Here is a 23,838-nt window from a genome sequence, read left to right as displayed (position 1 = left end):
CCTATTTATGAAGCTGTGACACATTTACATTTAAAGAGTTCCAGGGCAGAGTGGACAGCCAGTGCCTTTTTCCTAGAGTAGCAATAGCTAATATAAGAGGGAATAATCTTTAAGTGACCAGAGAAATGTATGGGAGGATGGGGTTGCTGACAGCGGTAGGGAGTGGCAAAGTGCATGGAACACACAGCCGGGGTAGTGCTAGAGGTAAGGACATTTAAAAGCCTTTAGATAGATTAGGACATTGATGAAAGAGAAATTGAAGGCTAAGCAGGAGGGAAGGGCTAGATTGATTTTGGAGTAGGTTAAAAAGGTGCAGAACATAGTTCTATGTTCCAAAGGCTTTTCTGGGCATTGGATCTGCAGACGCTGATGCCTACATAACTGAAGACCAGAGACTTCCACGGTGTTGAAGTTTATTGGCAACATTAAATTGGTTGTCCTTCCTGTGATATAGATAATCTGACTGAAAGGAAAAGCTTTAAAGTATTTTCTTTTTCTGCTGTTTTCCCCATTCCTCAATTTTAACCTGTTTATTCTTGATTCTGATCTCTATTTTTTCAGTCTTTTTCAGCAACGTCATCTCTCCTTCTAAGAAGCCTTTTCTCAGCCCAATGGCCTCTTCTGCCTCATTTTGTCCTCAGTGTATCATGAAGCATGTTGGGAGCCATGAAATCAAACAAGGTTAGTTCATTATCAATGCTTCGGGGCTGAGCCACTGGATTATAACTGTTATATCAGAATAATGAATTTTTGATTGGGCCCCAGTGAGTTTCAACAAAGTGTGGAAACAAAAGCAATTGAGATTAAAAGAGGCTGGAGACTCTTAAAAGAGGCTGAACAAAGATCCCTTTGTTCAACTGCATGCCTCAGTGCCCTACTGCTCACCTTGTAAGATCTACCCTGGTTAGTCCTCCGGAAGTGCAGCACCTTACACTTGTCTGCATTAAATTCCGTCTGCCATTTCTTAGCCCCTTTTATTCAGCCGATCCAGATCCCACTGCAAGCCATGCTAACTTTCCCCACTGTCTACTACACTCACAATCTTGGTGTCACCTGCAAATTTGCTGATCCAGTTGACCACATTATCATCCAGATAGTTGATATAGATGACAAACAACAACGGACCCAGCATGGATCCCTGCAGCATATCATTATTCACAGGCCTCCAGTCAGAGAGGCAACCATCTACTACCACTCTCTGGCTTCTCTTACAAAGCCAATGTCTAATCCAATTTACTCCACCTTGAATACCGAGTGACTGAACCCTCTTGACCAACCTCCCATGCAGGACTTGTAAAATGCCTTGCTAAAGTCCACATAGACAACATCCAGTGCCTTGCCTTCACCCACTTTCCTGGTAACATCCTCAAAAATATCTATAAGATTGGTTAAACATGATCTACCACGCATGAAGCTATGCTGACTGTCCCTAATCAGTCCATGTCAATCCAAACACCCATATATTGGTCCCTCAGAATACCTTCCAATAACTTACCCACAACTGATGTCAGACTCATAGGCCTATAATTTCCTAGTTTCTGTTTAGATCCTTTCTTAAAAAACTGAACAAAATTGGCTGTCCTCCAATCCTCTGATACCTCTCCTGTCGTTAAGGATGATTTAATTATCTCTGCTAGAGCACTGGAAGTTTCAGTATTTGCCTCCTGTAGGGTCTAAGAGAAAACCTTGTCAGACCCTGTGGATTTATCCACTCTGATTTGCCTCTTCTATAGATTCTGTGCCAATCTCTTCAGTAAATACAGATGTAAAAAAATGATCGAAGATCTCCTTCAACTGTTTTGACTCCGCATATGGATTACCATTCTGATCTTCCAGAGGACCGATTTCGTCCCTTGCAATCCTTTTGCTCTTGATGTAGCTGGTTTGGGTGACTTATCTACCTTCAGACCTTTCAGCTTCCCAAGCACTTTCTCCCTATCAATAGCAACTGTTGATACTCTTAAACTTCTGGCATAGTGCAAATCTCGTCCACAGTGAAGATTGACACAAAATAATTATTCAGTTCATCTGCCTTCTCCATGTCCCCCATCACTACCTCTCCAGTGTCATTTTCCAGTGGTATGATAGCTACTCTTACCTCTCTTTTACTCTTTAAATATCTGAAAAAATATTTGGCATCATGATTTATATTGTCTAGCTTACTTCCATATTTCATCTTTTCCCTCCAATGAGCTTTGTTAGTTGCCCTCTGTTGGTTTTTAAAAGCTTCCCAATCCTCCACCTTGCCACTATTTTTTGATCTATTATACGCCCTCTGTTTCGCTTTTACTTTGGTTCTGACTTCCCTTGTCAGCCACGGTTGTGTCATCCTGCTGTGGGATCACTCTTTATTTCCTGATCCCTGGGGTTCTTCCGGAAGTCAGGAATGCCAAGCAGTCCTAATTCCAAGATTTTAGTTTACTTTAGAGTGTGAACAAATAATAAACAAACTAGATAAAGAGCTGATGTTGAGAGGTGAATGAGAAGACAAAGGAATAAAAAAAGCATAAGATGGAGCCTCTGAAAAATCCATCACTTTTACAGGTAAGATTAGAAATTCCTTAGATATGAATGAATTAGTTAATAGGCCACATCATTAAAGCAATTACATCATGTGAGTAATGTGCTAATACTTAGCCAATGAAAAATGAGAAAGATGATAAATTGATGTTGTCCGACCTGTTGAGTTCCTCCAGCGTGTTGTGCGTGTTGATAAATCGTTAGTTTAGCTGCTATATCACTTTCTGCCAGCGAGTGGGGACGAACCACCACACACTACGAAAAATGCATGAATTTGTTAAAAAGTAAGAATCTTATAAAAAGTATTATTAATAACACTGTGGTTTCTGACACTGCCTTTAGAATAATTCTTCTTTGGGATGTGTCTGTACTTTTCCATCCAAATTGGTTCACAGAAACTCCAGCCATTGCTGCTCTGCTGTCATCCATTCTAGTGTTCCCTTCCAATCAACCTTGGCCAGCTCCTCTCTTACGCCTCTGTAATTCTCTTTACTCCACTGTTATACTGACTTTAGCTTCTCCCTCTAAAGTTGCAGAGTGTATTCTATCATATTATGATCACTATGGTTTACCTTAAGCTCCCTAATCAATTCCAGTTCATCAAACAATGCCCAATCCAGAATGGCTGTTCCTCTAGCGGGCTCCACCAACCACAAGCTGCTCTAAAAAGCCATCTCATAGGCATTCTACAAATTCTCCCTCTGGAGATCAAAAATCAGCACCAACCTGATTTTCCCTAATCTACCTGCAAAGTGAAATCCCTCATGACTATCCCTCATTGCCCTTTGTACATGCATTTTCTATCTTCTGTTGTAATTTGTAGCTCAAATCCTGGCTACCATTCGGAGGCCTGTATGGAATCTCCACCAGGGTTATTTTACCCTTGAAGTTCCTTAACTCTACCCACAAGGGTTCCACATCTTTTGATCCTGAGTCACCTCCTTCTAAGGATTTGATTTCAATTTTTACCAACCATGTCACCCCCTCTGCCTACCTGCCTGTCCTTTCAATACAATGTGTATCCTTGGATGTTAAGCTCCCAACTATAATCTTCTTTTAGCCACAACTCAGTGATTCTCACAACGTCATACCTGCCAATCTTTAACTGCGCTACAGGATCATCTACCTTATTTTGAATACTGCATGCATTCAAATATAACACCTTCAGTCCTGTATTTGACACCCTTTGTGATTTTGCCCCTGTTACACTGCAATTTTGCCCTATCATCCTCCCTGTCAGTCTCACTACTACCTCTACTTGTACACTAACTGCTCCATTCTCAGCCCTATCACTCAGTTTCCCATCCTCCGGCCAAATCAGTTTATAAGTCTAACTTCATAGCTTTGCAACCATATTCAGATCCTAGTGCTCTCACAAAGTCCCATGACTCTGGAACAGTGCAACGATATGCTTCAGACTAATACACCTATTGGTACTCCTCTGTGGTTCTTCGAACAAATATGATTTTTCAATTGCAGCTAGTTTTCTAACAGGAAGATGGTCTTCTGTTGCTTGACAACTAGTAGTGTAATTGTAATCTCTTCTTTTTGTAACATTCAATGGCGGTTGGCAGGCCAACATAATGTGCATTGAGCACCCTACTGAGTTGGAGAGTGGAGGAAGTATGCCCACTAAATCCAACCCCCAAAAGAAAACTCAAATAATATCAAAAAGTCTAATACTCTTCAGAAAGTCAAATGCACATTATGTACATTATGATGGCAGTGATATCCCAACTAACTTTCCATGTTAATCTATCTGTCCCAAAGATCTCAATTTAACATTTAGATGTTTCCTTTGCACCTCATAGGAACTGCATTCAAACAATATATGCCACACTGTTTCTTGCCAAGTGCACTCTCTACAAATGCCTGTATCATGCATTTTAATTCTGAACAAGGAATTATTCAACCTTAAATGTCCAATATGTAAATGTGTAGGTATAACTTCTCTCCTTCTATACCCACCTCTCACTTGGATATCCAGCAGCCTCTGAATTTTATATAAATCCTGTCCTTTCTTTCCCTTATCCCAACTTTGTTGCTACAGTGATTGAATAGAGTCTTTAATTATGTTTTCATTGCCCCCTTATGCAAAGGCACCAGTACATTTATATCCTTAATTTTAACTGATTGCTTGGCTAAAATCCCTGTCACTTCATTTTCTTCAGCCCCATGACGGGCAGGGACTCAGAAGAAACTATTACTCAAGCCTAGACCCTGCAGCCTTGTTGTCCAATTCAAGAAGAATCTCTGGCCTACAACTTGGAATACCATTTTTAATAGATGTCAAAACAAAGAATGAATCAGTGCACAGAACTACGTTATCAGGTCACATCTTTAACCCACTCCAATGATCTCCTGGTGGCTACCCATTTCAACTGTACTTCCCATTCCCTTTCTGACATGCCCGTCCACGGCCTCCTCTGCAGCCACGATGAGTCCACACACGTTGGAGGAGCAACACCTTATATTCTGTCTGGGCAGCCTCCACCCTGATGGCATGAATACTGATTTCTCAAACTTCTGGTAATTTCCTCCCTCCCTCATCATTTCCCCATTCTATTTTCCCTGTCTCTCATGTTACCTCTTTACCTGCCCATCACCTCTCTCTGGTGTTTCGCCCCTTTCCCTTTCTTCCATGGTCTTCTACCCTCTCCTATCAGATTCCCCCTTCTCCAGCCCTTTAGTTCCTTCACAATCAACTTTCCAGCTCTTTACTTCACCCCCCCTCTCTCTCTCTCTCTCTCTCTCTCTCTCTCCTGGTTTCACCTATCACCTACTACCTTACATTCCTTCTTCCCCTCCCCCTACCTTTTTGCTCTTTTTTTCCAGGCCTGATGAAGGGTCTCCACCCGAAACATTGGCTGTGCTCTTTTCCATAGATGCTGCCTGACCTGCTGAGTTCCTCCAGCACTTTGTGTGTGTTGATGTGAAGGTATTTCACCCATTCCTACCAGCAATGCCGAAAGTGCTTGAGCCTGAACTTTATCTAGGGACCTTAAGACAGCTGGTGAGGCTGACCCATAAGCAACACATTCATAATCAAAGGTAGATCTGATTAAAGCAATGCACCTTTGTTTAAGTAACCTCTTACTCGCACCCCAATCACACCCAACTAAGCCCCTGAGCACATTAAGGGCTTTTTTATACTTCTCTAGAATTTTACTTATGTGTGCCTTCCATGTTAGCCTTACGTCTTAATTGTTATCTCAAAGGTAGTTCCAACTACTTAGTGGACTTTCACCTCACTGGCTATTGGCACTGCCAAAGTGATTGCATTAATTGTGACATCACCTTGTTCTAGTTTACAATTTTTGAAAAGAAAAAAAAATTCTGCAGCATGTGTCAGTTATAAGTCCTGGAATCATTTGGAAGAGTCCATTTATCATTGCTAACAATAACAGCATGCTGTAAGGGAGGCAGACAATAATGGCTTCACGTGATCTTGTAAGGTAATATTTTAGATTGGCCTCACGCAGCTCGACTCACTGCCCTCCTCTTTAAATGACTGATTGGAAGTTTTGAAGAGTGAGTGGAATCAGCAGCCAGTTACATTAAAATGACTTTACTTAGTTTACAGTTGCACAAGTGGAACAACTGTACTGAAACAAGTAACTTGATTGAAAGCGAAACTTACTGAAACAAAATCTATTCACCACTCAAGCCCTTTAGTGTTTGTGCTTTACCACATGTTTGAAAGCTGCGCTGTAGTACCACACCATAAGTCCATAAGATATGAGAGCAGAAACAGGCTATTTGGCCCATCAGATCTGGTCCACCATTCAACCATAGCTGATTTTTTATTTTCAACTGCATTTTCCTGCTTCCTCCCCCTAATCCTTAACTCATTTACCAATCAAGAATCTCTTTGCCTCCACAGCCCTCCGTGACAAAAATTACACAAATTCACTGTGCTCTGGCTAAAGAAATTCCCTCTCATCTGTTCTAAAGGAACATGCCTTTATTTTGAGGCTGTGCCCTTGAATTCTAGATTCTCCTACTAATGGAAACATCTTCTTCACATCTATTCAGGTTCTTTCGATATCTGGTGGGTATCAATGAGACTCCCCCCCCCCCCCCCCCCCAACTCAATGTTATGAATTCTGCTGAGTACAGGCCTAGAGATGGGCTGGCAGCCTGGCTAGAAACCAAACCATGTCTGCTGCCTGGTGCTAGTAAGCTGGCTGTCTTGGCTCTGGTACAAATGTCTTTCCAGGATGCTGCAGTGAACTGTTCTACTTGAGGGCTGTCTCCAGACTGCATAGTGTGCTTGTACTCTGGCAAAGCAGATTGGCGAGGACCGTCTCGGAGGGCCAGCAAATGCAGGGGAGATCCTAACATCCTGAGAGACTATGGCAGTCTGAGTTCCTGCATAGCCAACCCTAAAGAGCAGAGGATGGTGTGCCCAGACAGTAAACCTACAGTTCTCAGTGAGTGACTTTGTTATGTAACAGCTCCCTGAGAGCATAGCAGCAACCCTGCTGGTCCAGGGAGCTACGGCTTTCTCAGACTCAGATCCAGGGGGCTAGAGGCAGAAACCTGCTCTCTCAGTCCCTATATTTCATTACTATCACCACTTCTGGCATGGAGGGTCCAATCACTTCTGAACTAGAGGTAGGGCTGTCCTGGACAGCATACAAAATGCTGGAGGAACTTAGCAGGTCATGCAACATCTATGGAGGGAAATGAACAGCTGACATTTCAGGCCAAGGCCCTGAAACATTACTGTTTATTTTCCTCCACAGAGGCTGCATGACCGCTGAGTTCATCCGAAATCCTGTTCACGTTCAGGATTTCCAGCTCTGCAGAATCTCCTGTGACCCTGCGGCATTCCTGGCTCTGGACTGTCGCCGGAGGGAACATGAACACCGACTGCTCCACATGTCTACTAATCCCATAGGACCGATCTGACAGGCTCTAAGCATTTCAGTGTGTTTACCCCAGCCTGTTCTTACATGCTTCAAAGGCAAGTCTGGATGAATTGTCACTCAGATCAATTGACTAAATTGTTGTTTGACTTTTCAAAAGTTCAGCTGGGGATCTGAGAATCATTCGGTCCTCCATTTTCCATGTGCTCCTTGTCAGCTCTGCTGAAGCTGAAAAACCCATCCTGAGGTGAAGTATGAAATAGCCATACTGCTGATTTTATTTTTAGATTATTTATTTATTTAGACATATGGTGTGGAGCAGGTCCTTCTGGCTCTATGAGCCACACTGTCCAGCAACCCTCCTGTTTAACCCTGGCCTAATCACAGAACAATTTACTATGAACTATTAGAGGAAACCCATGCATTCACGGAAAGGACCGTACAAATGCCTTGCTGACCACGTTGGAAGTGAACTCTGAACTCTGACGCCCCAAGCTGCAGTAGAGTCGAGCTAACCACTATGCTACTGTGGTCACGGTAGTAAATAAGATTCATATCGCTCTGAATCAGTTGTAGGGATGTTATTGGAGGGAATTCTGAGGGACAAAATCTTCCATTACTTGGATAGTCAAGGCCTGATCAGAAATAGCATGGTTTTGTAAGGACATGTCGGAGAAATCTTTTGGAGTTTTTCAAAGAGGTAACTAAGGGGGAAAATTGAGTTTGGGCAGTGAATGTTTGTCTCTATGAACTTTAGCAAGGCCTTTGATAAAGTCCCAGATGACAGGCTGAACTGGAAGTTCAGATGGTGTAGGATTTAAGGGAAGCTTGCCATGTGGATTCAGAATTGACTCAATGATAGGAAGTAGATGGCCCATGTCTAATGGGGTGCCCCAGGGGACCTCTGTATTTCATTGTTTATGTCAATTTAATGTGGCTAAATGTGAGGTTATCCACTTTGGTGGCAAGAACAGGAAGGCAGATTACTATCTGAATGGTGTCAAGTTAGGAAAAGGGGAAGCACAACGAGATCTAGGTGTCCTTGTTCATCAGTCACTGAAAGTAAGCATGCAGGTACAGCAGGCAGTGAAGTAAGCTAATGGCATGTTGGCCTTCATAACAAGGGGAGTTGAGTATAGGAGCAAAGAGGTCCTTCTGCAGTTGTACAGGGCCCTGGTGAAACCACACCTGGAGTATTGTGTTCAGTTTTGGTCTCCAAATTTGAGGAAGGACATTCTTGCTATTGAGGGAGTGCAGCATAGGTTCACGAGGTTAATTCCCAGGATGGCGGGACTGTCATATGTTGAAAGCTTGGAGCGACTGGGCTTGTAAACACTGGAATTTAGAAGGATGAGAGGGGATCTGATTGAAACATATAAGATTATTAAGGGATTGGACACGCTACAGGCAGGAAACAAGTTCCTGATGTTGGGGGAGTCCAGAACCAGAGGTCACAGTTTAAGAATAAGTGGTAGGCCATTTAGAACAGAGTTGAGGAAAAACTTTTTACCCAGAGAGTTGTGGATCTGTGGAATGCTCTGCCTCAGAAGGCAGTGTAGGCCAATTCTCTGGATGCTTTCAAGAAAGAGTTTGATAGAGCTCTTAAAGATAGTGGAGTCAAGGGATATGGGGAGAAAGCAGAAACGGGGTACTGATTGTGGATGATCAGCCATGATCACAGTGAATGACGGTGCTGGCTCCAAGGGCCGAATGGCCTACTCCTGCCCCTATTGTCTATTGTCTAAATTATTTGGTTGTGAATGTACATGGCCCAATTAGCAAGTTTGCTGATGATATTAATTTAGGGGGTCTTGTTGATTGTGAAACAGGTTACAATGAATTGTGAAGAGATATTGATTGCAAAGGGATTTCAACCTAGATAAGTGTGAGATGCTTCAGTTTCCACAGAAAACCAGGGAGGGACATACAGAGAATACTGGGTACTAACTAGTGTTGCGGAACAGAGTGACCTGGGAGCACAAGAGTGCAGTTTACTGAAAGTGGCCACAAAAGTAGACAGGGTAGTGAAAAAGGTGTTTAACATGCTGCCTTCATTGGTCAAGGCATTGAGTTTAGGGGTATGGACATTATATGCAGTTACATAAGATATTGGTATTGCTACACTTGGTTATTGGCATTGTCCACTCATTTGATCTCCCTGTTATAGGAAAGCTGGACAGGGTGCAGAAGAGATTTATGAGGATACTGTCTGGACTAGAGGGGTTGAATTATAGGGGGAGTTTGGCCACACTGAATCTTTATTAACTGGAGTGTAGTGAAAAATTGGAATAAGACTCATTCATTAACTAATGTATTTTTTTGACATAATGAGGTTTTAAAAAGAATGTTTCAACACACAAAGATCACATCATCCTGGCTGCCAGCAAACTAACTTCTTACATCGTTTATAACAATTCATTTCTTGTTGGCCAAACCAAATGTCCAATGCAATACCTATCTAATCACCATGCTTACACCAATCTAGGGCAACCCTTCTAGGAATCAACCAGGAATGGTTATCCAGTATGGTGAAAAATCTGGGTTATATTGGCAGAGCTATGCACAGCCTCAGACTCAACCTATACAAGCTTAATCTTCTCACTGCCAACAGTCAAGGTGAAAAGTCTTTCCGACAATCCACTTCCTGGACCAGGTCCTGATCACATTGATCTTCTGGCTGGGAGAATACAAGTTCAAAGGACTTTACAGCAGAAGAAGACACACAATATAGGTAGTCCCTGGGAGTATTTCCATGCCAGCTCCATAGAATAATTTAACCATTGTATAATGTATGGGATATTGTGGTGCATTTAGTGAATTCATAGTGTCAAAGTTATCTACTAGAGGTTGTAGTTCCTTTACCTGCTTTTTTAGGTTAGTTAATGTATTGTATGATCTGCTATACTGAGGGTAACTCTGGAAACATTCAAAACCACTGCCTACTTTATCAATCTGGCAGAGAGAATAAACATACTTTGAATTTGCTACCTTTATCAATTTTCTCTCAAACAATCACAGGAGTCACTTACACTATCATTTCCTCTATCCAATTCTCCAAGCCAGAATAAGCTTGCCTGTAGTGCCTAGATCTTGCGGTGGCGGACCACGGAAGTCAGAATGCAGTTTTGGCTTGACTGCTCCCCATTACTTGCCCAGCTTCTGAAAATTGTTCTGCTGGTTGTGAGAACTTTCTTGTGGGAATATAAAATTATTTCAGTAATCCATTGCAACTCAACTTAATGCTTAACATGATAGGAATAACACTTGTCGAGCCCACGGGAAACTACTGAGTGCTACATGTGTTTAAATCCTACAACAGCAACTTTCCTACCCTCACCTAACCCAGCAGAGGAGGAAGAAGAGGACGATGAGGATGAATGTTAAGTGGTCACTATGTGGGGGTGGAGGCTGTGTCTCCTGCTCACTAACAATATGCTGATCCGATGCTTTCTAGTGGATTCAGCGCTTGTTGGCTAGAAGTCCTGTGAATTAAAAAGACTATGGGAGGTTTGAATAAATCCAATGTCTTGTATTTGGACTTCGTATTAATTCAAATCGCTCCAAATATCACTCTGAATCTACAAAGCAATGCATAGAATAGATACAATATCTTATACATTGTTAGCTCTTTTAAATCAACGTGTGTTAAGGATTTAAGTGCATCTTGTACAAACTAATTTTCATTGAGTAATGTATCACATCGTGTTTCAATAGTTTACCTGTAGATACAGCAACTGCTCCAATAATGATGGAAGGGAAAGACAATGTGAAGCAGAAGACACCGGCTATGTAAGATGTCTTTCTTGCTTGAGAAGTAGATGATGCTGCAAGAACTCGCTGAAAGTACACCTGCCAAGGAATACCTCCCAAACTCTGCAGGGAATTAACAAGAAGCCAGCTTTTCAGAACAAAACAAATTATCCAGTCAATTACTTAGCAATGATGCTTTCAATCAAAGAAAGAATGTTAATTGAATGGTTTCATCACAATATTGCAAATATAACTTCAAATAAAGTCATGGAGTCAGAGCAAAAGTATAGCAAAGAAACAGGCTGTTCGGCTCATCTAAACCTCCCACTCCCATCAACCTGCACCATTTCTGACCTGAGCATTTCTTTTACATCCTAGGTGTGTCCCTATCATAGGTGACCTCTTCTGCTTTTTTCCATGCTGGGGTTTGGATTATCCAACCTGGTGGTCAGCAGCTTCGCCAGGACAGGTCAGGTGGTGGAGACACCAGTGGAGGTTGTGGTGAACTACATATACCTGTCTGGACACGCCCCTCTGCTGACTGCTCCTGTGGCTCCTCCCACAGACCCCTGTATAAAGGTGATTGAAGACACTGCTCCTCCCTCAGTCTCCAGGATGTTGTGTGGTGGTCTCTTGCTGCTGACGGTGCTTTCTCTTCCAGCTAATAAAAGCCTATCTCTCGCCTCATGTCTCCGAGAGTTATTGATGGTGCATCAGAGGTTTCCACCAACCACCAAACGTCCTACATCCTCAGCACTCTGTGTGCTGTTCACATCGGTCCTTAGATGTCTTACTGAGCTCTTGTGGAGCTCGGGTTGGTAGACAGCACCTGCTACCAGTAATTTAGAGAGTAGCAAATTCTTTGGCACACTTGGACTGCTGAATGGGTGATTTCTTCTGCTGAGATCAGAACCATGAAGGAGTATAATCTCTGGCTGACCTTAGGACTCTGGCCAGTTGTGTGGATGAGTGAAGCTTGAGACAAAAGAATAGAAAGTTTCATCAGAGCTGTTATCTCTCTCCGTTTTCTATTATCTGAAACCTATTTAGACAATTCCTAGGAAGATAAGATTAGTTAATAATGAGCTAACCAAGTAGAGGTATCTTGAGCAAAAACTTTACATGGAGATGATATTTTTTAATACATCATCAGTGCAGGAAATGACCAGTCTCGTGGGGAGCTTGGTGAGGAGGGAGTGAGGTAAAGGAATGGAGCATGCTGTGATCGTGAACACAGAAAATCTGACCCAAGCTTTCAGCTCCCTTTGCTGCTCTGGAGAAGACCTCTCTGCACAGCAACCTGACTGATGAATGCAGCACAACTTCACCATCGTGAAGGTCTGCCTCTATCCTTCAGCAGTACTGTAAATAGATGAGGAGAAGGGGGGGGGGGGAGGAGATATCTGATTCTTCTGTGATACTCCAAAACGCAAGTACAATTCTCTGTTCACCAACTTACTTCCTCTCTCATGCCATCAAACTCGGTCACAAGCCCAAAATAAACACTGCAAACAGAATCTATAAGGGACACCACACTACACTTCAGAGCAACAATCAACTCGAGGTATAACAAATCCTGGGGTGAAAGACTTGGATTCAGCCACCCTCACCTTTGCTTGGGTGGAAGTACTCTAGGATGGTGAGCTAACGATGGCTTTCAGAACTTCAGAAATGTGGGCAACAACAGGGACACTGGTGCCACCCGAGAAGAAGACCATCGGTTTGCACTCTGGAGAGCCGCTGTTACTGCTGCAGACTGTTACCCCAACAACGTTAGTCAGATCAGAAGCTGACTGGACTACTCAGCAGATGAAGAACAGATCTCCACCTTCATGGAGGCTTAGTGGATCCCTCAAGAGTACTGTGAGGAGCTGTGAGCGGTGGAGGAGGAGAAAGCAAGAGAGGAAGAAGAAGATAATGGACAAGAAGAGGAACCACTTATTGGAGGTAAATTAAACAAGAGGACATCCATTTAGGGTAAGTGGTGAGCAATTTAGAGAGTTTCTGAGGGAGACTCTTTTCACCCAGAAAGATGACTACCTGGAAAAACACTACCAGAGGGAGTAATGGAAGCAGAGTAACAGACGTTATATAACAGAAGTCTAGAAGAGCACTTGAATCACTGAGGCATTGAAGGCTAACTGCTGGAAAGTGGAATTGGCCTAGATAGGTGCCCAGTGATCAGAGTGGTCACGAGGAAGAGACTGCTTCCAAATGAGTGACTCTGTGACTACGAGGAGCTCATCAAAGAATAAAAGAAGCAGAAAGAGTTGGGAGTAACGTTGAGAACCATTCTTCTGGTGGTTCCGCCAGAGATTAAGCAACTGTGCAATTCAATGAGAACGTACAAAACAGAAGCAGAATTAAGTCATTCGATCTCTTGGGCTTTTTCCAATAGCACCACTTTCCTGGAACAACCCAATATTTCTTCATTCCCTTAATATCGAAAACTGTATTGATGTCAGTATTAAATTTACTGATCCTTCAGAGCCCTTTTCAAAATTCTAAATATTCACTCTCCTCTGGGTGAATAAATGCTACTCTAATTCTGCAGCGTACAGCAGAGTACTGCCTAATGTTTGGCGGCTGCTGATTTCCAGTTGATGAGACTGCAGACAGACCTACAAGATGGGCTGAATCAGGCTACACCACCTTGTCATGGAGAAATGTTCATTCCCCGTCAGTTCACTGCTGCTGGCCTTTGACTGTGCTAACATTTCCTTCAAGAGCGACAGCTGTGAGCTCTATCTCGTTGAGGTAAAATACACACCGTGGTGCAGTAACTGACAGTGTGTGCAAGCTGTGAAATAAGGAATTAGGCACAGAGTGTTGGTGTGTTGGGAAGTTGACAGCTTGGTTAGATACCTGATTGATCATGGTATCGATCATGGTAAAGAGACGGAGAATCATGGGTGATAGTGTATTTCGTGGCTCAGAGGATTTGATGGTGTATTTGTGGAGTTGTGTGCATGATGATTAAACATCTTGTGACACTGTATCTATGCGCTGGCAGCTTCATTCTTCTCACTACTTCTTGACTATGTACCTGAAGACTTTTCTACCCCCTTCTTGGTACAGAACGTTTTTCTTCCCTTCCTCTTCATCCACCAAAGCCCAGGGGTTGCTTTGGAAAATCAATACACCTATTTGCATCCATGGCCAGTCATCCCTTCCAATAGTTGCAGAGCGCTACCCAAACACCATTGTAACCAAAAGCTTTTAGGGGTGCAGGTAGGCTTAACGAATGTCAGGTTGTGTCATATCCTGCCATTAATTATTGGTCAGAACTGTTACATTAGGATGGTTGCTCTTGCCCATTTGCTTAGGAAATCTCTTTGGGAGCTCCTCAGGATTATCTCCCATTTCCTTGTTCTTTCTGTTAACTTTCATCCAAGCACTGTGCCACTTTCTTGGCCTCCTCCAGTCCCTGTACTCTGTTGTGGCAACACTGACACCAAGTCTCCTGCTCGTTCTTTCATTTCCATGTTCTGAACCCAGTGCAGACCGTACTGTTTGATCCAGTTTAAGGTGATGCTGATGAATCTCGGTGACTTCTGGCTGGTGGGCAATGTAACAAAGAAAACAACCAAATACTGTAATCTGTTATTCACTCTTTTTTTCTGGTAAATGATAAATTGCAAATAATATCCTGTAACTTCCCTTTGGAATTGGAGGCAATTCGATGTTGTGGAACTGAGGTGAGGCGAGGCAGCCGAGAATGAGGAAGACCTGAGGTTCAATCGATTTAAGTGCTGTCCGAATTGGAAAGGTCGGGTATGGGTTGAATTGATGCGGCGGGGTCCGAGCTGCAGTGCATATTGGCGTGATTGAACCCGATGTTTGGACGCCGATTTAGCTGCTGGGCCAAATTGAAAAGATCAAGGTGTTGGAGTCCGAGGTGAAGGATGGGCTGGTTCAGTACACTGCTCGGCTTTGCGTTGAACTAAGGGTCTGTGGACAGACTTTCTTCGTGGATTTCAGTTTAGAACAGTATTTGTGTGCAATTGTTTGCACGATTTCTTCCTTTTCATTGGGTGTTAAATCATCTTCTTTTCTTAATAGGTTCTTTTGGGTTTCTTTGTTTGGCTGCTGCCTGTTAGGAGATGAATCTCAAGGTTGTATAATGTATACATAATTTGATAATAAATGTATTTTGAAATTTGAACTTCATTACAGTTAATATATTTTATGACATTGATCTCTCTAACTTCCTGTACCTCATTCTCTATAGTTATAATTTTTCAAACATACTGATCCGCAGTTTGTTTTCACATCTTTTAATTCCTCAACTTTATCTGGCTCAGCACAGTTTATTAATTAGCGATATATTTTGTGGCTAATCACTTTTACTAGGAGTTTCAATTTTATATTGCAGGCACTTCGTTATTTACCAGAGTGTTCCCTTTTGAACCAATTCCTCTTCATTCCATAATTCACTATCTGCTTACCCTTTAAACCTATGGCTGACAGTCAGACTCTGTGCCAAAGCATTTGGGATTTATTAATTAAATTTTCTTTTCTACTGCTGTATCACATATACTACCTGATTGCTGAAAGTGCACTTGAAAAACTTTGGAGAAGTGAGCTCCCAACTGCATTGATAACCTGTAATGTGGAAACCCATGAAGCAGGTTATCAGTGTTCCACTGCTCAAATACTTTCTGTTTGTTCTCACAGTATAATATTTATGATTTTCAGTGAAAAATGTGACCTGAGAAGATGCATGCCTCTGCTAAATTCTATGGTGCATGATAAATGCTATTCCCACTTATTTCATATTTGTCCTCCGCAGATGGTTGAATCGATGCTGACTCATATGATTAAAAATAAAATAATTCTTATGATCCAGTATATTTGCTATGGTAGGTTCCCATTTGAAGTTAGATTTATATTCACGCAGAAACATTGATCACATTGCTCTGAAGCTCTGAATCAAGAAGGAACTCTGTGAGTACGATGATCAGGTCACTTCAGACGTAACTAAACTTGGAGATTAAACCAACTTTGGATAGGAAAGGGTACAAAACTATTGATTGCTGGTATTTTATATATTTCTGAATATGGTAGTATTCTAGGACTTTTAAATAAGAATGAGCTTTTAAGGTGGAGACTGGGCAACAGTGAATGACCAAATGGCAATTTTTAAAGCTGATAAACCCAAAAGCTAAGGAGACAAAAAACGATCAGTAGCCAAAGCTGGAATGTTTATCAGAAACAAGTGTTTGGTCTTACTGCATATCTTCGCCAATTATATTTTAGTGCAGCCATTAAGCATTATACAACAAGTGTTCAAGAATTACGCCTTTTAGTTATTCATTTCAGCTTGACAGTAATCATCTGGCATCTGTTCAAGGCTCACCGTGAGAAACATGCATGAAGTTCATAGCATTGCATATAGTGTGACAAAACACATGGACCCAGTACCATAACCCAGATCAACATGTCTCCTAGGAGTGAAAATGGTAGCAGAAACGAAAATCGTTGATGCTTTGAAATAATGAAAAATAAAAGAAATATTTTGGAAATATTCACCAAGAGAAGCAGCATCTGTGGGGAGTAAACCAAGGTCAACCTTTCAGGTTGATGATATGATATCCAGTATTTTCATTTATTTCTTATTTAGATACAACACAGTAACAGCCCTTCTGACCCAACAAGGCCACACCACCCATCTGATCAATTAACCTTCTAACCCATATGTCTTTGGAATGTGGGAGGGAATCAGGGCACCTGGAGGTCATAGGGAGAACATAAAAACTCCTTGCTGCGGAATTGAAACAGGTTTGCTGATAATGTAAGGGTGTTACTCTACCTGCTACACTTCTGTACATCATAGTCAATACATTTTGCAATAAGTCTTGGGATGAGAGATTTGGCAAGTTTAATTATAGAGTAAAACAAATCATTTTAAAGGCATATTTGAAATAGAAGGAGTTCTAACCATGTAAAGAAGATCATCAATCCATCGGGAGATCTGATTCGTCTCTATTTTACCAATCCATGGGCTCTGATAAAGTTCATTTACCATGGTGTACTTGATGTCTGCAACTGCTGGATTCATAATGGCAAAAGGCACGCAAAACCACTAGTAGGAGAAAAAATATACAACACAGTAAGATAATTTAACTCTATGTGGTTTACATTATCCACATTCACAAACCTACTTTTAGTATTTGAGTTCTTTGTTAAACATTCAGATATAGTAAAGGGTTTCCATTGCAATTAGCACAGTACAATGTAGTCCTCAGGCAATGCTTATCAGTTTTATGGACACTTCAGATAATGTAATATTGTAGTTGGGAAAGAGATGCTGTTCTGCAAATTAATGGCTTTGTTATCCCATCATTTTCAAAAGCTTATGTCATGTAGAAGATGCAAGTGATAAGGGGCTCCACTCAATTTGTTGGATTAGTCTAAATAAGAAAGTGGATAAATATACAGTATGATCATCAGGTCAAATACAGATGCTAAACTTGGTTTAAGACTTCTCCTTAACTTCCACATTTGTATTTCGTAGTGGACTTCTTCTGACATACCAATCTCAAAAATTTACTGCTTGCGTTTGGAGTGATTTGCGATCAGCTAGAGAACACCAGCTTGAGCTCTGAAACCAACTTGCACGTTGCGGTTGAAAAATCTATGTCATGTTTTTATTGTCCTTGAGACTCTCTTGAAATGGCCAGAAGTCTGTGAGCACGACCTAACTAACTGCCATGGGCTGGCTGAAACTGGTTTGAATCAACCGGACTTTGGAAAACAGAATGGAAGAGACACGAGGCCCAGGTCCTTATTTGGGAGAAGAGCAACGAGATGCTACTGCCTGAAACATTGGGCTTGCTTCAATGGAGAGAGGACACAAATTAGTCAAGTAAAACAGAAGCAGCAAAATCAAAACACAAAGGTGCACAACTGATAAGAAAGAGAATAAGAATGGAATATTTTGGGTGCCGGCATGCCAGCCTCTTGATTCTAGGTTATTGAGCTTTCTATTCTGATTGACTGTTCGGGGATGCCACTGAATCAATATGGAGATGTTGCCTTTTACTTGGCTTCTTGCATAGGGGAGTCACTGAGAGGTTTGTTAAAATGATTGTTGTTCTCTACAAAACCCTTGACAAAGTATACAAATACCAATTAAATGCATTGAAAATGTTCAACTGATGATGAATTTTGAAGGTTATAAAATTGATTATAAACTTGGAGAAGTGATATCTATGAATGCTCCTAAATTGGCAAGAAAAACTGCCAATCCTCAGAAAAGGTATCTGCTCGCTTCAGATATTTTACACACTTCACTTTATTGACAAGTTACCACGGTTGGTGAAGTTGGATTTTGTACATAAAATAACGTTCGAAGTTATCTAAATGAGGTAGTGTGGCGACCCACTTCCCAGCGCACTCGAACCGGCTCACAAAGTGGCGCGCGCCGGCATTGAGGCCGGTCCCAAAGAGGGCGCCAAGCCTGCTTCACCAGCAAAGGGAAAAGCCTGCGCACGGGACGGGACTGTGAATACGTGCCCCCTATAGCATTCCCGCCCGGGGAGGGCGGGATCAGGAAGGCTTTAAAGCGAGGCAGCGAAGTTTGAATAAACCTCTTTTGCAACTGCAGCTCACCGACTCCATGTTGTTTATTGCAGCGCTGCGTGTAGCACACCGCTACAATTGGTGACCCCGACGGCCCAAATGATATTTTGGCCGAAGATGAACGACACCACATCTGTTCATGCAGTTTTGTTAAAACTGCCAAGCTTCTGGACGCTGCGACCTCACCTATGGTTCCAGCAAGCAGAAGCCCAATTCCACATTCGACAGATAACCTCGGATGCCACACGTTACTACTACGTGGTGAGCTCCCTCGACCAGGAAACAGCGGCCCAGGTTGAGGAGTTCATACAGTCTCCCCCAGTGGATGGCAAATACATAGAATTCAAAGCCTTGCTCATAAGGACTTTTGGACTCTCACGGTGCGAGCGAGCTGCCCGCTTACTGCACCTGGATGGTTTGGGGGGACAGGCCACCATCGGCTTTGATGAATGAGATGCTGTCCCTGGCCGGAGGTCACAAGCCCTGCCTCATGTTTGAGCAGGCATTCCTGGAGCGGCTGCCCGAGGACATACGCCTGCTGCAGTCCAACGCGGATTTCAGCGACCCCCGGAAGGTGGCAGCCTGGGCGGACGTGCTGTGGAAAGCCAAGAAGGAGAGTGGGGCGTCTGTCACACAGATCGCCAAGCCACGCTCCCAGCAGCAGACCAGACCAGGCCCGGCCGCAGAGCCCACTAACCCCAGAGGCAGGGTGAGGAGACCAACAAACACTGGTGTTTCTACCACCAGCGGTGGGGCGCAGAAGCCCACCGCTGTAGCCCGCCCTGCAAGTTCCCGGGAAACGCCAGGGCCAGCCGCCACTGATGGCTACGGCGGCTGACCATCGGGATAGCCTCCTATATGTCTGGGACAAGCAGTCAGGACGCCACTTTTTGGTCAACACCGGAGCCGAGATCAGCGTCTTACCTCCGACGAGTTACAACACCCGCAACAGAGAACCGGGTCCCACCCTGAGGGCCGCAAACGGCAGCACAGTAAGGACCTATGGCACCCGTATGGTGCGGCTACAGTTCAGCTCCAGCCGGTTCACGTGGGACTTCACACTGGCCGCCGTAGCCCAACCGCTCCTGGGAGCAGAATTTTTGCGAGCTCACAGCCTACTGGTCAACCTGCCAAGGAAGAGACTGGTCCACGCCGAGACCTTTCAAACGTTCTCCCTGGGTGAAGCCCAGTTGCCGGCCCCACACCTAGACTCCATCACGCTGTCCGATAATGACTACACCAGAGTCCTGGCGGATTTCCCATCAGTTCTGGCACCGCAGTTCACGGCAGCCATGCCCAAACATGACGTACAGCACCACATCCCGACACAGGGACCACCCCTCCACGCCCGTGCTCGAAGGCTTCCCCTGGACAAGCTCCGACTGGCGAAGGAGGAGTTCAAGAGGATGGAGGAATTGGGGATCATACGGCGGTCCGACAGCCCATGGGCCTCCCCCCTGCACATGGTGCCCAAAGCAACAGGGGGCTGGAGACCATGCGGCGACTACCGCAAGCTGAATGAGGCCACAACACTGGACCGCTACCCTGTGCCGCACATTCAGGACTTTGCAGCAAACCTGCACGACGCACAGATCTTCTCCAAGGTAGACCTCGTCCAGGGATACCATCAAATCCCGATGCATCTGGACAACGTCCCCAAAACGGCACTCATCACCCCTTTCGGCCTTTTCGAGTTCCTCCGCATGCCGTTCGGCCTAAAGAATGCCGCACAGACGTTTCAGCGGTTAATGGACGCGGTGGGATGCGACCTGGACTTCGCTTTCATCTATTTGGACGACATCCTCATAGCCAGCAGCAGTCGTCAGGAGCATCTGTCCCACTCTATGCCCGACTGAGTGAATACTGCCTGACAATCAACCCGGCCAAATGCCAGTTCGAGCTTGACACCATCTACTTCCTGGGCCACAGGATTACTAAAGACGGGGCAACCCCTCTGCCCGCTAAGGTAGACACAGTCCTCCATTTCCCCCGACCCAACACAATCAAAGGCCTTCAGGAATTTGTGGGTATGGTAAATTTCTACCACCACTTCCTCCCTTCAGTTGCCCAAATCATGCGCCCCCTGTTCGTCCTGATGTCGGGTAAGGGCAAGGATATTACCTGGGACGAGGAGTCCGCCGCCGCTTTCATTAAAATGAAAGAAGCCTTAGCAAATGCCGTGATGCTAGTGCACCCCAGAACGTACGTCCCTACCGCCCTCACAGTGGACGCATCTAACACGGCAGTCGGTGGAGTGCTGGAACAACTCATCGAGGGTCGCTGGCAACCCCTGGTGTTTTTCAGCAAACACCTGCGACCGCCCAAGCTCAAATACAGTGCTTTCGACCGGGAACTGTTGGCGCTATACCTGGCAATCCGGCATTTCAGGTACTTCCTAGAAGGTAGGCCCTTCACCGCGTTCACGGACCACAAACCTCTTACCTTTGCGTTCACGAAAGCATCTGACCCCTGGTCGTCCCGCCGGCAGCGACATCTGTCCTACATCTCCGAATACACGACGGATGTCCAGCATGTCTCGGGAAAGGACAAAGTCGTGGCGGATGCCCTCTCCCGCCCTAACATCCAAGCCCTGTCCCAGGGGGTAGACTATGAAGCACTGGCAGAGGCGCAGCAGGCAGACGAGGAGATCCCTAGCTACAGGACTGCAGTCTCCGGTTTGCAGCTCCAGGACCACCCCGTAGGCCCAGGTGAGAGGACCCTACTCTGTGACATCACCACCGGCCAACCCTGCCCCGTCGTCCCGGCAGCCTGGCGGCGGCGAGTTTTCAACTCCATTCACAACTTAGCGCACCCCTCCATCAGGACAACTGTCCAGATGGCGGCCAACAGGTTCGTTTGGCACGGACTCCGCAAGCAGGTCAGTGAATGGGCCAGAACGTGCATGCACTGCCAAACAGCCAAGGTGCAGCGGCACACCAAAGCCCTGCCGCAGCAGTTCCATCCCACCCACCGGGGTTTCGACCACATTCATGTGGATATCGTGGGCTCCCTGCCAGTGTCGCGAGGAGCGCGGCACCTCCTGACTATCGTGGACAGGTTCACAAGATGGCCAGAGGCGGTCCCGCTCACCGACACCATGTCCGAATCCTGCGCCTGGGCACTGATCGCCACCTGGGTGTCTCGCCTTGGTGTACCGGCCCACATTACCTCCCACAGAGGCGCCCAGTTCACCTCCAGCCTGTGGTCAGCTATGGCCAGCCTTTTGGGGACACAGCTGCAGCACACAACTGCCTACCACCCACAGTCGAACGGACTAGTGGAGCGTTTCCACCGTCACCTGAAGTCGGCTTTCATGGCCCGCCTCAAGAGGCCTAACTGGGTGGACGAGCTTCCCTGGGTCCTGCTTGGAATCCGCACGGCGCCCAAAGAAGATTTGCACACCTTGTCGGCCAAGTTGGTGTACGGCGCACCCCTGGTCGTCCCAGGAGAGTTCATACCAGCCCCAAGGGGGCAAGAGGAAAAACCCACAGCAGTCCTGGACAGACTACGTGAGAGGCTCGGCAACCTGGCCCCCATACCCACTTCGCAGCATGGGCAGAACCTGACCTGCGTACCCAAAGACCTGCAAAACTGTAAGTTCGTTTTTGTACGACGGGGCGGACATCAGGCACCGCTACAGCGGCCCTACAAGGGGCCGTTTATGGTGATCAGAAACAACGGGTCCACACTCGTGCTGGACATTGGGAGGAAAGAGGAGGTTTTCACAGTGGACCGACTCAAACCGGCCCATGTGGACTTGGCGCAGCCGGTCGAGATTCCGGCACCGTGGCGCAGAGGCAGACCTCCCAAACAGAGTCCGACCCAGACTGTGGACATTGGGGGGTGTATCGCCGGTACTGGGGGGGGGGGGGGGGGTTATGTGGCGACCCACTTCCCAACGCACTCGAACCGGCTCACAAAGTGGCGCGCGCCGGCATTGAGGCCGGTCCCAAAGAGGGCGCCAAGCCTGCTTCACCAGCAAGGGGAAAAGCCCGCGCACGGGACGGGACTGTGAATACGTGCCCCCTACAGCATTCCCGCCTGGGGAGGGCGGGATCAGGAAGGCTTTAAAGCGAGGCCGCGAAGTTTGAATAAACCTTTTCTGCAACTGCAGCTCATCGACTCCGTGTTGTTTATTGCGGCGCTGCGTGTAGCCACACCGCTACAGTAGCAAATTTTTGCCAAGATTCTGGTCCTGAAATCAGTAGTCCTCTGGGAGACGTTCAGATCGTCAGTCTTCCTTTTATCACCATCACACAGATAAAGACATTAAAGATTCCGATGCATTTTGCACAACACCTAATTGACATGAAGTAGATGAAGTGGAAAAATAAGTTATGAAACTGTTATTTCTTGTAAAGCTGCAATTGGAAAATAAAGCCCAAAATCTCTTTGAATATTTACTTTTCAGTTTGAAATAGTGTCCAGGGTATTGCACAAATTAATTTTGAATATTTTTCCTCTTTCTCATCTTTCCCATAGAAGGAGACCATCTGGCACATCTACTCTATAGATCTCTCAGCAATTTTGACATTTCCACTTATTTCACTGTTATCTCTTCAAATAAAACTCCCCATGAGACAGTGTGATTAATCAGTTCTTGTCTAAAACACAATTATTGTCAAGATGTTAAGCGCTTTAAAAAGAAAAAAAACTAAGAACAAGTCTTTATCGGGGTAAGGCTGAATATTTTTTCATTAATTCCTATAGAGTAGAACCATAGGACATAAAAACAGGCCCTTCGGCCCACATCTGCGTGCTGATCATTGATGCCCATCTATGCCTGTCCTATTAACTAGCAATGCTGTGGTGATTCAATTGCTCATCCAGTTACTTCTTAAATTCTGTTGAGGCACCTGTTTCTACCCACTCTCATGAGGTGTCTTTAAGGCAGCTCTGACTTCCAATTAATTAAAAAATTCTCCGCATAGTCTTTCTGTTTGATATTTTGTTCAATAAAGAGAAGTTTCATCCTGAAAACAGGCCATAATTCAAGTTATTATTCAAAAGTGGCTTTAATCCGGTCAGCCAGAATGCATATAAGCCTGAGAAACTGCCCACAAAGTAATAAACCTACCAAAATATGGCATTTGGAGAAGATGGATGTTGCAAC

General features: G+C 44.7%; 1 protein-coding gene across 1 annotated transcript in view; it reads right to left on the bottom strand.

The window, feature by feature from the left end:
- Positions 1 to 23,838, bottom strand: part of LOC140726019 (high affinity choline transporter 1-like) — a 44,604-nt gene that overhangs the window by 8,372 nt on the left and 12,394 nt on the right. The window contains exons 6-7 of the mRNA XM_073041917.1: positions 17,083 to 17,226; positions 11,111 to 11,264 (exon numbers count right to left, since the gene is read on the bottom strand). Coding sequence (XP_072898018.1) covers positions 11,111 to 11,264; positions 17,083 to 17,226 — 298 coding nt within the window. The remainder of the gene's footprint in view (positions 1 to 11,110; positions 11,265 to 17,082; positions 17,227 to 23,838) is intronic.

This window comes from Hemitrygon akajei, chromosome 4, assembly GCF_048418815.1.
Source record: "Hemitrygon akajei chromosome 4, sHemAka1.3, whole genome shotgun sequence".
Taxonomy (NCBI): domain Eukaryota; kingdom Metazoa; phylum Chordata; class Chondrichthyes; order Myliobatiformes; family Dasyatidae; genus Hemitrygon; species Hemitrygon akajei.
The sequence above is the reverse complement of the archived record's forward strand: the minus strand, read 5'-3'. Positions and strand labels throughout refer to the sequence as shown.